At 46.5% G+C, this 14346-nt stretch overlaps 1 protein-coding gene across 1 annotated transcript; it reads right to left on the bottom strand.

Moving 5' to 3' along the window:
- Positions 1-847: 847 nt before the first annotated feature.
- Positions 848-13099, bottom strand: hsdl2 (hydroxysteroid dehydrogenase like 2). The gene is made up of 11 exons (XM_080017805.1): positions 12908-13099; positions 11134-11297; positions 10931-11029; positions 10744-10858; positions 9665-9768; positions 8641-8739; positions 7983-8177; positions 7810-7881; positions 4773-4898; positions 1540-1668; positions 848-1407 (listed from the first exon to the last, which is right to left on the bottom strand). Exons 1-11 carry the CDS (start codon positions 12922-12924, stop codon positions 1292-1294), a joined length of 1236 nt encoding a protein of 411 aa, XP_079873931.1. The 5' UTR covers positions 12925-13099; the 3' UTR covers positions 848-1291.
- Between the last annotated feature and the right edge of the window lie 1247 nt (positions 13100-14346).

The raw sequence follows: 14346 nt of genomic DNA, 5'->3' as shown, positions 1-14346 counted from the left end.
AAAAGGCTCCCGTTAGCACAAAATGCTGCAGCTAGAATCTTGACCAGGACTATGAAGTTTGACCTTATTACCCCAATACTGCACTTTGCTTGTATATACTCGTCTGTACTGGCCTTAGATGTGACTTTAAGGTTTGCTACTTACCTATGAACTATGACATGGCCTAGCACCTTCCTGTCTCACTGACTTAATTGTACCTTATGTCCAATCTGAAGCCTTATGCTCACAACATGCTGGTCTTTTAGCGATTCTGAGAGTTAAAAAGAAGTCAGCAGGCTCCAGCGCATTCTAGCTCCGGACTCCAGTTCTACCCCCCGATGAGGACCGCACCCCCGGAGGCGTCCGTCTTCCCGCTGGGCACCAGCAAATACTTTTTGTTTAGCTGTGTCATTGCATCGTATATAAATACAATATCCTATGATTTGTCAGATTATTGTTATTCACTCAGCATCCAAAGCAGCCTAGTCATCCTGCACGGGGGATTCCTCCCTCTGGCCTTTCAAGGTTTCTTCCTTTTTTCTAGGATGAGCGTTCAGACCACGGGGCGCTGTTGATTGCTATGTGAAATGTGGGTTTGCGAAGCCTGTGGAGACTGTGATTGAGGGATATATCAATAAACTGCACTTGACTAGCACTTGACTAGCACTAGACTCGAGCAATGGCCAGAACTAGAACCAGAATTAAAACAAAGGCCAGAACTTGAAGGACCAGGAGTAGAACACAGACCAGGACCAGAACTAAAAAAAGGACAAGGAGTAGAACCAGAACTAGGACCAAGACTCAAAACTATGACCATGGACAGGGGACAGGGTGGAAGCTGCAGGACGCAGACCAGAAGGAGTCATGGTAACAAAGTAAAATCCAAATGTTTATTTCAAAACAAACAAATTATTTAAACACAATTTAAGAAATCAAAACATTCAAATGGAACAATTCCCACCATTCATCATTTCATGAAAAAAAAAAAAATTCTATTAGCTGTTAGCACTCCAGGTTAAAGGTTATGGGTTCCCCTAGCGCTGAGCTAAGATTTGTTTTCTTTTCCGTTCGTTTAGATCTTTCCCAGGAATGTTCCGTTAGCATGTTAGCCCTCCGGGTTGAAGACTGTGGGTTCGTTAGCACCAAGCTAACGGTTCAAGTTGGATGGAATACTTGTTTTTTTTCATTTTATTTTCTATTCATTTAAGTCTCTCTCCAGAATGTTTCGTTAGCAGTTAGCGCTCTGGATTGAAGCCCATGGCTTTGTTAGTGCTTAACATATTAGCATCTGGAGGGTTGCCGCAGTAACGGCTCACAGCTTGGCCTTGCTCATGGCAGCCATCATCTTCTCCAGCTTGATGGCGAGCGTCATGTCACCTTGGATACGAAGCTTCCCTGACATGAAGGCCATGGTGGGCTTCAGCTGACCTGGAACAGGAAATTACCCAGAATGGAACAGCGATACCACCCATCGTTTTATAAGATGGCAGCTTTAGAATCAAAGTTAGATGGGAAACAAACAAACTGTAACCATAGTTATATAACGGTTGCCACGGTTACCGGAGAACATCAGGGCGAAGTCGGCTGAGTCCATCGCCATGACGACGTCTGCTTTGATTGGCGGCTCCCCGGGACCAGCGAGCCCCGCCCCCTGCTTCAGGTCAACAAACCAGGTCCCATGATTCTCCCCTGGAAAGATTGGTAATTTTAAGAATTTCATTTTTTAATAACAGGAATCTTTGTCCGATGAAGTGGGAAACTTTACAAATATTTCACAATATGAATAGAAACTATTGTTTAATATATGAATATATTGTTAAACTGCAACACTGACTAGGGAGGGAGCTGGACTGTCTGCCAGGTGATCATTAGGCTTGGGCTGATATTTGCCACCAAATGCTATATTTTCATATCACAACTTCCTAGTTGGAGTGGCATGAAGCGATCCGTTCTCTGCATCCGGCATAAAGTTTGTTTTTATTGAATATGTACTCATTGCAAGGGTTACAGAGTCAACGTACAGATCCACGACGACGGATGACCTCTGGGCCATATCCAAATGTTATATCGCAATGCAGTCCCGCCCAAGGGTTAGGTTAGGGTTCAACCCCTAACCCTAGCCTAGGCCTAGCCTAGCCTGACTCTGTAAAGCATACTGTAAAATGTGCTGTGAAGTTCAAGGCACATGTTGAGTTTGGGATACTTTTGTTCCAGAACTCTCCATTCAGAAGAGGTGGTGCCCTGGATTTGATCTCAACGTCCTTTTCCAGTGTGAGAATGTCATTGTCAACAGCAAACCGGTGATAGTACTTTGGAAGCGTTGGATCCACATCAGTACCGACACAACGGAAAACACAAGAGCTGGAAAGAGGCTGCATGCAAAGGAGTGCTGCCTATACATACCTATGTAGAAATGTACACTTTTCTATACATACAGTGGGGAGAACAAGTATTTGATACACTGGCGATTTTTCAGGTTTTCCCACTTACAAAGCATGTAGAGGTCTGTCATTTTTATCATAGGTACACTTCAACTGTGAGAGACAATCTAAAGAAAAATCCAGAGAATCACATTGTATGATTTTTAAGTACTTAATTTGCATTTTATTGCATGAAACAAGTATTTGATACATCAGAAAAACAACCTTATATTTGGTACAGAACCCTGTTTGCAATTACAGGGATCAGACGTTTCCTGTCATTCTTAACCAGGTTTGCACACACTGCAGCAGCAATTTTGACCCACTCCTCCACACAGATCTTCTCCAGGTCCTTCAGGTTTGGGGGCTGTCGCTGGGCAACACAGACTTTCAGCTTCCTCCAAAGATTTTCTATTGGGTTCAGGTCCTGGAGACTGGCTCGGACACTCCAGGACCTTGAGATGCTTCTTACGGAGCCACTCCTTCGTTGCCCTGGCTGTGTGTTTCGGGTCGTGGTCATGCTGGAAGACCCGGCCACGCCCCGTCTTCATTGCTCTTATTGAGGGAAGGAGGTTGTTGGCCAAGATCTCGACGCATGGCCCCATCCATCCTCCCCTCGATACGGTGCAGTCGTCCTGTCCCCTTTGCAGAAAAGCATCAAAAAACGAATAATGTTTCCACCTCCTTGCTTCATGGTTGGGATGATGTTCTTGGGGTTGTACTCATCACCTTCTTCCTCCAAACATGGCCAGTGGAGTTTAAACCAAAAAGCTCTATTTCAGTCTCATCAGACCACATGACCTTCTCCCGTTCCTCCTCTGGATCATCCAGATGGTCATTGGCAAACTTCAGACGGGCCTGGACGTGCGCTGGCTCGAGTGGAGGGACCCTGCGTGCGCTGCAGGGTTTCAATCCATGAGGGCGTAGTGTGTTACTTATGGTTTTCTTTGATACTGTGGTCCCAGCTCTCTTCGGGTCATTGTCCAGGTCCTGCCGTGTAGTTCTGGGCTGATCCCTCACCTTTCTGATGATCATTGAGGCTCCAGGAGGTGAGATCTTGCACGGAGCCCAAGACCGAGGGAGATTGACTGTCATCTTGAACTTCTTCCATTTTCTAATAATTGTGCCAACAGTTGTTGCCTTTTCACCAAGCTGCTTGCCTCCTGCCCTGTAGCCCCTCCCAGCCTTGTGCAGCTCTACAATCTTGTCCCTGACGTCCTTAGACAGATATCTGGTCTTGCCCATTGTGGAGAGGTTGGAGTCTGATTGATTGAGTGTGGACAGGTGTCTTCTATACAGGTAACAAGTTCAAAGAGGTACAGTTAATACAGGCAATGAGTGGAGAATGGGAGGGCTTCTTAAAGAAAAACAAACAGGTCTGCGAGAGCCGGAAATATTACTGGTTGGTAGGTGATCAAATACTTATTTCATGCGATAAAATGCAAATTACTTAATCATACAATGTGATTTTCTGGATTTTTGTTTTAGATTCCGTCTTTCACAGTTGAAGTGTACCTATGATAAAAATGACAGACCTCTACATGCTTTGTAAGTAGGGAAACCTGCAAAATCGGCAGTGTATCAAATACTTGTTCTCCCCACTGTACATAGAAATGTACACTTTTCTATAAGACAATTCTGAATATTTGAAACTGTTTCAATACTCATTTTCTACACTGGACTCTGGGATAATTGCATGTTCTTAATTACAGCCACGATATCCGCTTTAATGTAAGAGTCAGCCAACAGCTCTGGACTGAGGTCTCAACAAACACCTGTTGAACAAAGTAGATTTGTTGCGTAGCAACGACGTGACTGACGTAATGATGCTGTTGTTGCAGCCTGAACCCCCGGGTCGGGCCTGGCATTTCTGGTGTGGAAACCTGTCTCGTAGATTTTGAACATGGTTTTGAAGTGTCACTTCAAACTTCCACGCTTGCATTGCAGATAAGGACGGACTTGGAGTTTGAGAAAACAAAAAAAAATAATCCCCCTCCCAGTCTGAATAAAAACGATACGCTTTCCATTTTTGGCTTCTGCCATATTTGTGTTTGCCAACTTCGTCAACATAGACAGCTCCCTGCTGAGACTGTGCCACGTGCATTGTTACATACACGCATATCATGTGGCAATCTAGCGCATCTCCTGGCTTTTATCGTTGTCCATCACCTACATTATCAAATCCCGTGTCCCCAGGAAGTAGTGTACCGCATTTCCCAGCATTCCCCTGGTGAGAGTGGGGTTGGGGTGACGCACATGAAAGGCCGTTCGCCACATTATATTGACGACACTTCTCGCCATCGACTGGGAATCAGCCTGCGATCAAATCCTGGTCGGTCACCCTCGGTCTAGGAGACATGGTAGAACACTTACCGCTCAGGTCGAAGCGGTAGACTCCTTGCGTCCTTTTCACCGTCTCCTCGTTGAGAAACTTCCGGATCGAAGCGAATGTCTGCTCGACAGGGTTGCCGGCGGCCATCTTGAACGCTGCGGTCCCGCCTCCAGGTCAACAACCAAAAGTAAGCATATCAACAAACAAACGAACATTAAAGACAATAATGCCTCAATTGAGACAAACAAGGAGACAGTTTAAGGACACAAGGAAACAGTAGAAAACAAGAATGAGGGACTAGGAAAGGAGACTGTGACCCACCACAGTGAAACCCGCTGTCTGGCGCATTTCTAAAATGGCCAGGAGCAGCCAAATATTACATTACGTGATTTAGCAGACGCTTTTATCCAAAGCGACTTACAATTATTCAAACACCGACGGACGCAGCCATCAGGAGCAATTAGGGCTTAAGTGTCTTGCTCAAGGACACTACAGCTTGCTAGCAGGAGGAGCCTGGGATCCAACCAGCAACCTTTAGATCACTAGAGCACCAGCTCTACCTCCTGAGCTACCATCCCCTATAATATGTTGGGAAAAAAAAAAAACAACTTTCTTGAAGGAAAATTATATTTTTCCAGATTCGTGTTCCTTTGTGTTTTTTTAATCTCTCAACGTATTTTCAAAACCCAGTTTGATCTATAAATAGTAGAAAAGTGTTAAACGTGTAGTTAAATATTCCTGTTGGATGACATGGGGAAACGCAGTTCCCTTACCGAGACACTGAACAGCGCTGAACAACGCCGATCGATGGTTTCCTTTAAAGGTGAAGATCATTCCTCCATATTCCATGTGATGTCAAGTCACAAGGTGAAACGTTGTGATAGAGTTCAACCTTTAAATCGTACTACTTTTACACACACGGAGACATCATTGTGGAGGGGGCGTGTACCATCGAAGAAGAAATGCTGAAGTCACTTCCATAAACAAGACGAGGATTCGGTTTCACTTGAAAAACTCTGTTGTAATGGCAATGTCCTTCAGTCTAGGACATATTTTGCGTAATCACCGGATGCGTTGCATTACATTTCACTGCATATATGTATGAAAGTATGTATATGTATGTGACGAATAAACCTCTTGAATCTTGATGAGGAGAAGCGGGTGGAAGAATATTTAAATCATATCTCGGACCTTAATCCGACCAGTGCGATAGATAAAAGTCAGTGTAAGCAGCGCGTACTGGACTTCAGTTTCCACGATGATAGTCAGTTCTCCGATGCTGAATCTGATAGCGGTGTTATCCTGAACCAGGAGACCATTTCAAACAGCAGATTTCAACCTGAATGTGACGATGAAACAGAATATTTTCAAGAACCACCAGAGGAGACAGACGATATGCCCTTTTTGTTGTTACAACAGAAGAAGTTGATGATGTCATGAAGTCCGTTGAGGTTGGTGATGCAGATTATGAACAAGTAGCAATGCACAAGGTTCTCAGGTTTACCTGCAAATGCAGCCAGGAGTGAAAAGCAAATGAAAATAGGCCCCAAACAGGCTCTCAGGGTGTAGCTGGGATAGGGTGGGGTTAGCCCACATAATAACTCCAACAACTTTGAAGATATTTGGAATAAGCACAATTATATATTAAATGACACACAAAGGTCTATATACAGAGTCATATTATTGACACTCTAAATTTGTTGTGTTGTCCGCACTTTTAAAACATGTATATTCTTACTGTTAAATAAAAGCCTTTTTAAAAACAAAAGATGTGTGTCAATGACGCTGTTCAACATTCCTTCAAAACACAAGAACAATGCAGAGATTTCTCCATTTAACAGGGTGTCAAGTGGCAAATAGCCATGTGGCTCTGTTAGTCCTCCAACCATTTGCATTCTGGATCTAGCGGAATAAAGCCAAGTGTGGGGGAAAAACTCTCAAGGTGATTATCTCAGAAACACAGTTGGCCAAACCCTTGTCATTAACAAATCAGAGCTTTAATAATATTTGCTTGCTTTGCACAAGTGACACCTTGTTTGGAAGCTCTGATTCTTCACTTTCAAATGATGCGGAAAAAAACATAAAATCATCAAAAGCCGCAAAACAACCCTAAAGTCTGCGGTGGGTCACATTTAGGACACAGGGAAAGAGGGAAGTCAGAGTTCAAAAGTAGATTTTCTAAATCCGAGGACATAGTTTGGGAGCTACAAGACTGACTAGGCGCGAGGGGATGTCTGGGAGCCAAGTGACGGTGAAGTAGCTAGCGGCGGCGCGACTGGTGTTCAACCAGCCAAAGAGGGCACATGTCACTCCGCTGCCCATCGAGCTCCACTGGTTACCTGTAGCCGCCCGCATCAAGTTCAAGTCTCTGATGCTGGCCTACAGAGTGATTGCTGGGAATGCTCCCGCCTACTTAAATGCTCTTGTAAGAGCACATGTTGCCCCCCGGATGCTGCGCTCGTCAAATGAGCGTCGCCTGGCTCTGCCGGCCATACAGCCACGGCAATCCAGGCTATTCTCATTTGTAGTTCCACGTTGGTGGAACGAGCTGCCAAAAATGACCAGAGCGGGGACCTCCCTCTGTCTTTAAGAAGCACCTGAAGACCCAGCTCTTCAGTGAGGACCTCCTGTCCTAACCTACAATTACTTAGCACCACCTTGCAGTATTTATTGTTACACTAATGTTGTTGTTACACTAATCTCTGTCGCAATGTAGCTGAATGTTATTCTCCCTTGTAAGTCGCTTTGGATAAAAGCGTCTGATAAATGACTAAATGTAAATGTAAATGTAGCTAGAAGACGTCTAGGAGCTAGGAGACGTCTAGGAAACACACTAGGAGCTAGGAGACGTCTAGGAGCTAAGAGACGTCTAGGAGCTAAGAGACATCTAGGAGCTAAGAGACGTCTAGGACACACGCTAGGAGTTAGGAGACATCTAGGAGATGTCTAGGAAACAGACCAGGAGTAAGGAGACAGGCTAGTAACTCAGAGATGTCTAGGAGCTAGAAGACATCTAGAAGGAGCTAGGAGACATCTAAGAGCCAGGCTAGGAGCTAGGAGATAGGCTAGGACACTCACCGTGCTGCTCCAGCTTCTTGGCCACACCCTCTGGCTCCTCATCCAGGAAGAAGTCAGGAAGCAGCGGGTGACCTATCGCCAATCAGAGGACAGAACCACCGGCCAATCACCACGCAGCTCTCTCCATAGTAACTCTAGGTCCCGCCTCGCCTCCCCCCAAACCACCCCCTCACCCGGCTTCACTGCGTACACATCCAAGTCGCTGATTCCAACTTTTCGCAGGACATCCTCATCGATGAGGAAACGCCCGGTGTCGCAGCCATCTTGTGTGAGGATGGCGTAGGCAGCGTCGGCCATGATGTCAGGCGTGCGGCACTGGGGCCCCACATCGGCCCCGCCCAGCATCTCCATAGCAGCCGTCTGTATGGCTAAGATGTTAGCATTAGCATCTTGTCAGACAGCGCTGGCATCCGATAAGGTTTAGCATTAGCATCATATTTCGTGTTAGCATCTGATTGGATTTAGCATGTTAGATTAGATTACATTTCATTGATCAGACGCTTTTATCCAAAGCGATCTACAATTGTTCAATCACCGACGGACGCAGCCATCATGAGCAATTAGGGGTTAAGTGTCTTGCTCAAGGACACTACAGCATGCTAGCAGGAGGAGCCTGGGATCGAACCAGCAACCTTTAGATCACTAGACCACCAGCTCTACCGCCTGAGCTGGTATTCTGACATCCACCATTAGATGCATTATCTTGCATTGTCCAGTAATATTTAGCATTAGCATCTGACTAGATTTCAACTTTAATTTGCGTTTATAAACCTGTAAACCTGCATTAACTCGCTAAAGGAAATTCCTGGTGCATGCTGGGAGCTGTAGTACCGGTTTTTGGCCAGAGGGCGTTGACAGCGACTCGACCTCTGAACTCCTCGGCCATTCCCAGAACGCACATGGACATGCCATACTTTGCCATAGTATATGCTGGGGAAAAAGCAATAGATTAAAATAGACCCCAGTATATACCACTGGATCCCAGTAGAGCCCGCCCACTAGATCCTACTAGATCCCAGCCAAACCCTCAACAGACCCCCCACTAGAACCTAGTAGACCCCTCACTAGATCCCAGTCGACCCCCCACTAGATCCCCTGACTAGCCCCCAGTAGACCCCCCACTAGATCCCAGTAGACCCTCCCACTAGATCCGAGTAGACCCTCCCACTAGATCCGAGTAGACCCTCCCACTAGCTCCTCCAACTAGACCCCCACTAGATTCCAGTAGACGCCCCCACTAGATCCGAGTAGACCCTCCTCCAGATCCCCCAACTAGACCCCCACTAGATCCCAGTAGATCCCCCATTGAATCCCGGGAGACCCCCCCCCCCATTACAGCCCAATAGAACCTCCCACTAGAATGCAATAGACCTCCCACTAGATTCCAGTAGACCCCCCCACTAGATCCATTAAAACCCGGAGACCCCCCCAGTAGATCCCAGTAGACCCCCCCCATTAGACTCCACAACTAGATCTCAGTAGAACCCCCTCTAGATTCCCCAACTAGATCCCAGTAGACGCCCCCATAGATCCCAGTAGACGCCACACAAAATCCCAGTAGACCCCCCCCCCACTAGATCCCAGAAGACCCCCTCTAGATGTCCCCACTAGATCCCAGTAGACCCCCCCACTAGATCCCAGTAGACCCCCCAATTAGATCTACCGCTAGATCCCAGCAGACCCCCGACTAGATCCTCCCGACTAGATACTGATCCCAGTAGACCCCCACTAGATCCTCCCACTAGATCCCGGTACATCCCCCCTAGACCTCCACATTAGGTCCTGGTAGATCCCCCCCCCACTAGATCCCTCTAGACCCTCCCACTAGATCCCGGTAGATCCCCCTGTAGATCACCTGTGTGGTTCTTGAACCAGACGGGGTTGAGATTGAGCGGTGGCGACAGGTTGAGGATGTGAGGATTTTGACTTTTCAGCAGATGAGGAAGACACAACTTGGACCTAATATTATACACATACTGTATGTTATATATTGAAGACATCAATATATATGTTACATTAAATATAATAAATATATGTACAGTATATGAAATACATACACAGCTTGGAGTCAGTCTAGGATCAAGGGGACAAACTAGGAGCCATAACATACACATACGTATGTGTTGTGTGTGTGTGTGTGTGTGTGTGTATATATATATATATATATATATATATATATATATATATATATATATATATATATATATATATATATATATAAAAATAACATTATACAGTGGTACCTCGACTTACGATTGCATCTAATTGCGACTAATCCAAGATACCAGTAGCAATTTTCGCGAAAATTTGTATCGACTTGCGACCGACTGCTCCAAGAGACGACCGTGGAAATTTGCAGTTGGCGCGTCAGCGGTCAGTCAGCAGCCAGTCAGCAGCCAGTCAGGAGCCAGTCAGGAGCCAGTCAGGAGCCAGTCAGGAGCCAGTCAGCGGGCGACCTACATGGTGTGTGCATGTAGTTGGTGGCTTATGGATATTTTCTTCATATTTACTGGGTATTTTGTTTATTTTCACCCTTCATGATGATTCCTAAGAAGAAGGACGATGGAAAAAGAAAAAGCAACGACTCCCATTGAAACTAGGAAGGAAATCATAGAAAAATATGAGCCTGGTGTATATGGGAAAAATTGCTTCACCACACGACTGTTTTAACATCCGGCCGTTCTTGTAGAACAAATTAGTCGTAAGTCAAGGTACCACTGTATATAATAAATATATGTACACAGTATATGAAATACATACACACAGCTTGGGTCAGTCTAGGATCAAGGGGACGGACTAGGATCAAGGGATACACTGGTGCTAGGGACCAGACTAGGGTCTAGGGACAAACTAGGAGCTAGGGGACAGACTAGGAGCTAGGGGACAGACTAGGAGCTGGGGCACAGACTAGGAGCTGGGGGACAGGGTCCTCACGCCAGGTAGGTTCCTCGCAGGTTGATGCCCAACATGAGGTCGACCTTCTTCATGGGCGTGTCTAGCGTGCCGGTCAGGTTGATGGCGCTAGCGTTGTTCACCAGGATGTCGATCCCTGGACACAGGAAGTGGAGTCTTTTACTGTGAAATGCTGGAGAGTGAAATGCCAACGTGTGCTAATACGTACCTCCGAACTTGCTAACCGCTAGCGCCACGGCGTCGCCCACTTGCTTCTCATCACGCACATCCATCACGCAAGCTAACGCCTTACCGCCCACCGCTTCAACTGGAAACACACATGATGTCAGAGGGTTCGCTCTGACCGATGCACACACACGGTAAACTGGAGGCTAATGCTAGCAGCTAGCCTATGTAGCAAAGCATGCTCACTCTCCTGCGCCGCACTGTACACTGTCCCCTGCAGCTTAGCGTGGGGCGTCGCCGTCTTGGCCGCGACCACCACATTAGCACCGTCCCGCGCCGCCTTCAGTGCTATCGCTTTACCGATCCCACGGCTAGCACCTGTGATGAAGAGCGTGCAGCCCGCTAACTTCCTGTTAGAGGAGAGGAAACAGGAAGTAAAGGTTAGGGGAGACAGCCTAGGAGACAGCCTAGGAACTAGAAGAGTCTAGGAACTAGGAGACAGCCTAGGAGACAGTATAGGAGCCAGGAGACAATTGAGGAGACAGTCTAGCAGCTATGAGACAGCCTTGCAGCTCGCAGACACTCTCTGAGCTTCGAGACAGCCTAGGAGTTCAAGTTCAAGTTCAAGAGATTATTTGTCACATACATACACATACGGTCGTACATATATGCAGTGAAATGTCATGACACCCGGTGATTACGCTACGAGACAGCCTAGGAGCTTGGAGGCAGCCTAGGAGCTAAGAGACGAGCTAGGAGACAGCTTACGAGCTTGGAGACAGTCTAGGAGCTAGGAGACAGGCTAGGACAAGGAGACAGTCTAGGAGCTAGGAGACAGCCTAGGACAAGAAGACAGTCTAGGAGCTAGGAGACAGCCTAGGACAAGGAGGCAGCCTCAGAACTAGGAGGCATTCTACCTGACAGTCTAGGAGCTAAGAGACAGCCTAGGAGGTAGGAGACGGGTTAGGAGACGGGATAGGAGCGAGGAGACGGACTAGGAGCGAGGAGACGGGCTAGAAAACAGTCTAGGAGCGAGGAGACAGCCTAGGAGACAGCCTAGGAGCTAGGAGACAGCCTCGGAACTAGGAGGCATTCTACCTGACAGTCTAGGAGCTAAGAGACGGCCTAGGAGCGAGGAGACGGCCTAGGAGCGAGGAGACGGCCTAGGAGCGAGGAGACGGCCTAGGAAACAGCCCAGGAGCGAGGAGACAGCCCAGGAGCTAGGAGACAGCCCAGGAGCTAGGAGACAGCCCAGGAGCTAGGAGACAGCCCAGGAGCTAGGAGACAGCCCAGGAGCTAGGAGACAGCCCAGGAGCTAGGAGACAGCCCAGGAGAATGTCTAAGAGCTAGGAGACAGCCCAGGAGAATGACTAAGAGCTAGGAGACAGCCCAGGAGCTAGGAGACAGCCCAGGAGCTAGGAGACAGCCCAGGAGCTAGGAAACAGCCCAGGAGAACGTCTAGGAGCTAGGAGACAGCCCAGGAGAACGTCTAGGAGCTAGGAGACAGCCCAGGAGAATGTCTAGGAGCTAGGAGACAGCCCAGGAGAATGTCTAGGAGCTAGGAGACAGCCCAGGAGCTAGGAGACAGCCCAGGAGCTAGGAGACAGCCCAGGAGCTAGGAGACAGCCCAGGAGAACGTCTAGGAGCAAGGAGACAGCCCAGGAGAATGTCTAGGAGCTAGGAGACAGCCCAGGAGAATGTCTAGGAGCTAGGAGACAGCCCAGGAGAATGTCTAGGAACTAGGAGACAGCCCAGGAGAATGTCTAGGAACTAGGAGACAGCCCAGGAGAATGTCTAGGAGCTAGGAGACAGCCCAGGAGAATGTCTAGGAGCTAGGAGACAGCCCAGGAGAATGTCTAGGAGCTAGGAGACAGCCCAGGAGAATGTCTAGGAGCTAGGAGACAGCCCTGGAGAATGTCTAGGAGCTAGGAGACAGCCCTGGAGATAGTTTAGGAGTTTAGAGCTCGGAGACCTTCTATAAGAACCTTCTAGGAGCTAGCTTAGCCTGTTAGCCTCTCACCCAGTGTTCTGCAGCATTTTCCTCTATTTTCTCACTTCCGGTCCCTTGGCGCCGAACTCTGCTGTTTGCGACTTTAATGAACGGTTTCCAGGGAAACGCGGCGACTAATGCTAATGCTAATGCTAATGCTAACGTAGCTTCAGCCGAGTGTGACCGAGCGCCGCCTTTGCCCCAGTTCAAGACGCGCGACCCAGCGGAAGTAGCAGACTTCGACCTTAATTCCGGTTCCGGTTAAGAAAAGGGGAAACGTTCGCTAAAAGTATTTCTAAAAGTATATTTGTGAATGCGAATACATTTATAAACGATTGTTATTATTATTATTGTTTACGAAAACATAGCATATAAATCTAATTTCAAATGAAGTTAAAATACCCGTTGTTAGTTTTCATTCACAGCCGAACATAAATTGTAATCTAAATATTAGAATACAGGGAACAAAACCTTTATTAGAAATACGAACAAAGTATTGTTTATTATTAGTAATTTCAATGATTAAATTCATAAAATAAATATACGTTTTACTTTAAACTACATACAATTAAAGACGTTTTTAAAGACGTTCAATTAAAGACCTTTGCCCCAGTTAAAGACGCGGGCGCCACACGGGGTTTGCAGACTACGAACGTACTTCCGGTTCCGGCTGGGAGCGTTTTTATCTTGCTTTAAATTACTGTTGAATACTTCTATTTTATTATGGATGTATTTAATGTATTTATTGTCCCCTGTGCGTATTGAAGCAAATAGCTCATTTGAAAATGAAACCGTAAAAAAAAAAAATCCTTTCTATTTTATGAATATGAACGCATTATTTGACTCATAAATAAAATTGAAATTCAATTATCCAATTTGCATTTTCAATTTCATCTCCAAGTATGCACATTCTATGACTATTTTAAATAAAAAAGAGAAGACATTTGCTTTTTCATTTTCAAAAATTGCCACACTAAATAGTGATCAGAATTGCACTGGAAAAAACTGGTAAAGGGAAACGCAATTGACACGGTTCCGGTCACGTGGTTACTGTCTACCAATCACATGTTCAACAAGGTACTGGTCACGTGCTCTACACGGTACTAGTCACGTGTTCAAAATGGTATCGGTCACATGTTCAACAAAGTACACAGTACAGGTCACACGTTCACCACGATACCAGTCACACATTCAACAAGCTACTGGTCAGGCATTCAACAAGGTTCCGGTCACGTGTTCAACAAGGTACCAGTCACATGTCAACAAGGTTATGGTCACATGTTCAACATGGTACCAGTCACACATTCAACAAGCTACTGGTCAGGCATTCAACAAGGTTCCGGTCACGTGTTCAACAAGGTACCAGTCACATGTCAACAAGGTTATGGTCAGGTATTCAAAAAGGTTAAGGTCACGTGTTCAACAAGTTTACAGTCACAGGTTAAACAAGGTACCGGTCCTGGTTCAAC

The sequence above is a fragment of the Zeus faber genome, assembly GCF_960531495.2.
Source record: "Zeus faber genome assembly, chromosome: 17".
Taxonomy (NCBI): domain Eukaryota; kingdom Metazoa; phylum Chordata; class Actinopteri; order Zeiformes; family Zeidae; genus Zeus; species Zeus faber.
This window is presented reverse-complemented; position numbering and strand designations above follow the sequence as displayed.

Excerpts from the sequence above, each read along its gene's own strand:
- hsdl2 (XM_080017805.1), bottom strand. Across the intron at positions 9,769-10,743 it reads CTGCGAGGAACCTACCTGGC|GTCCAAGTTGTGTCTTCCTC; the intron begins GTGAGGACCCTG and ends GTATAATATTAG. Across the intron at positions 1,408-1,539 it reads CTTCGCCCTGATGTTCTCCG|GTCAGCTGAAGCCCACCATG; the intron begins GTAACCGTGGCA and ends TTCCTGTTCCAG.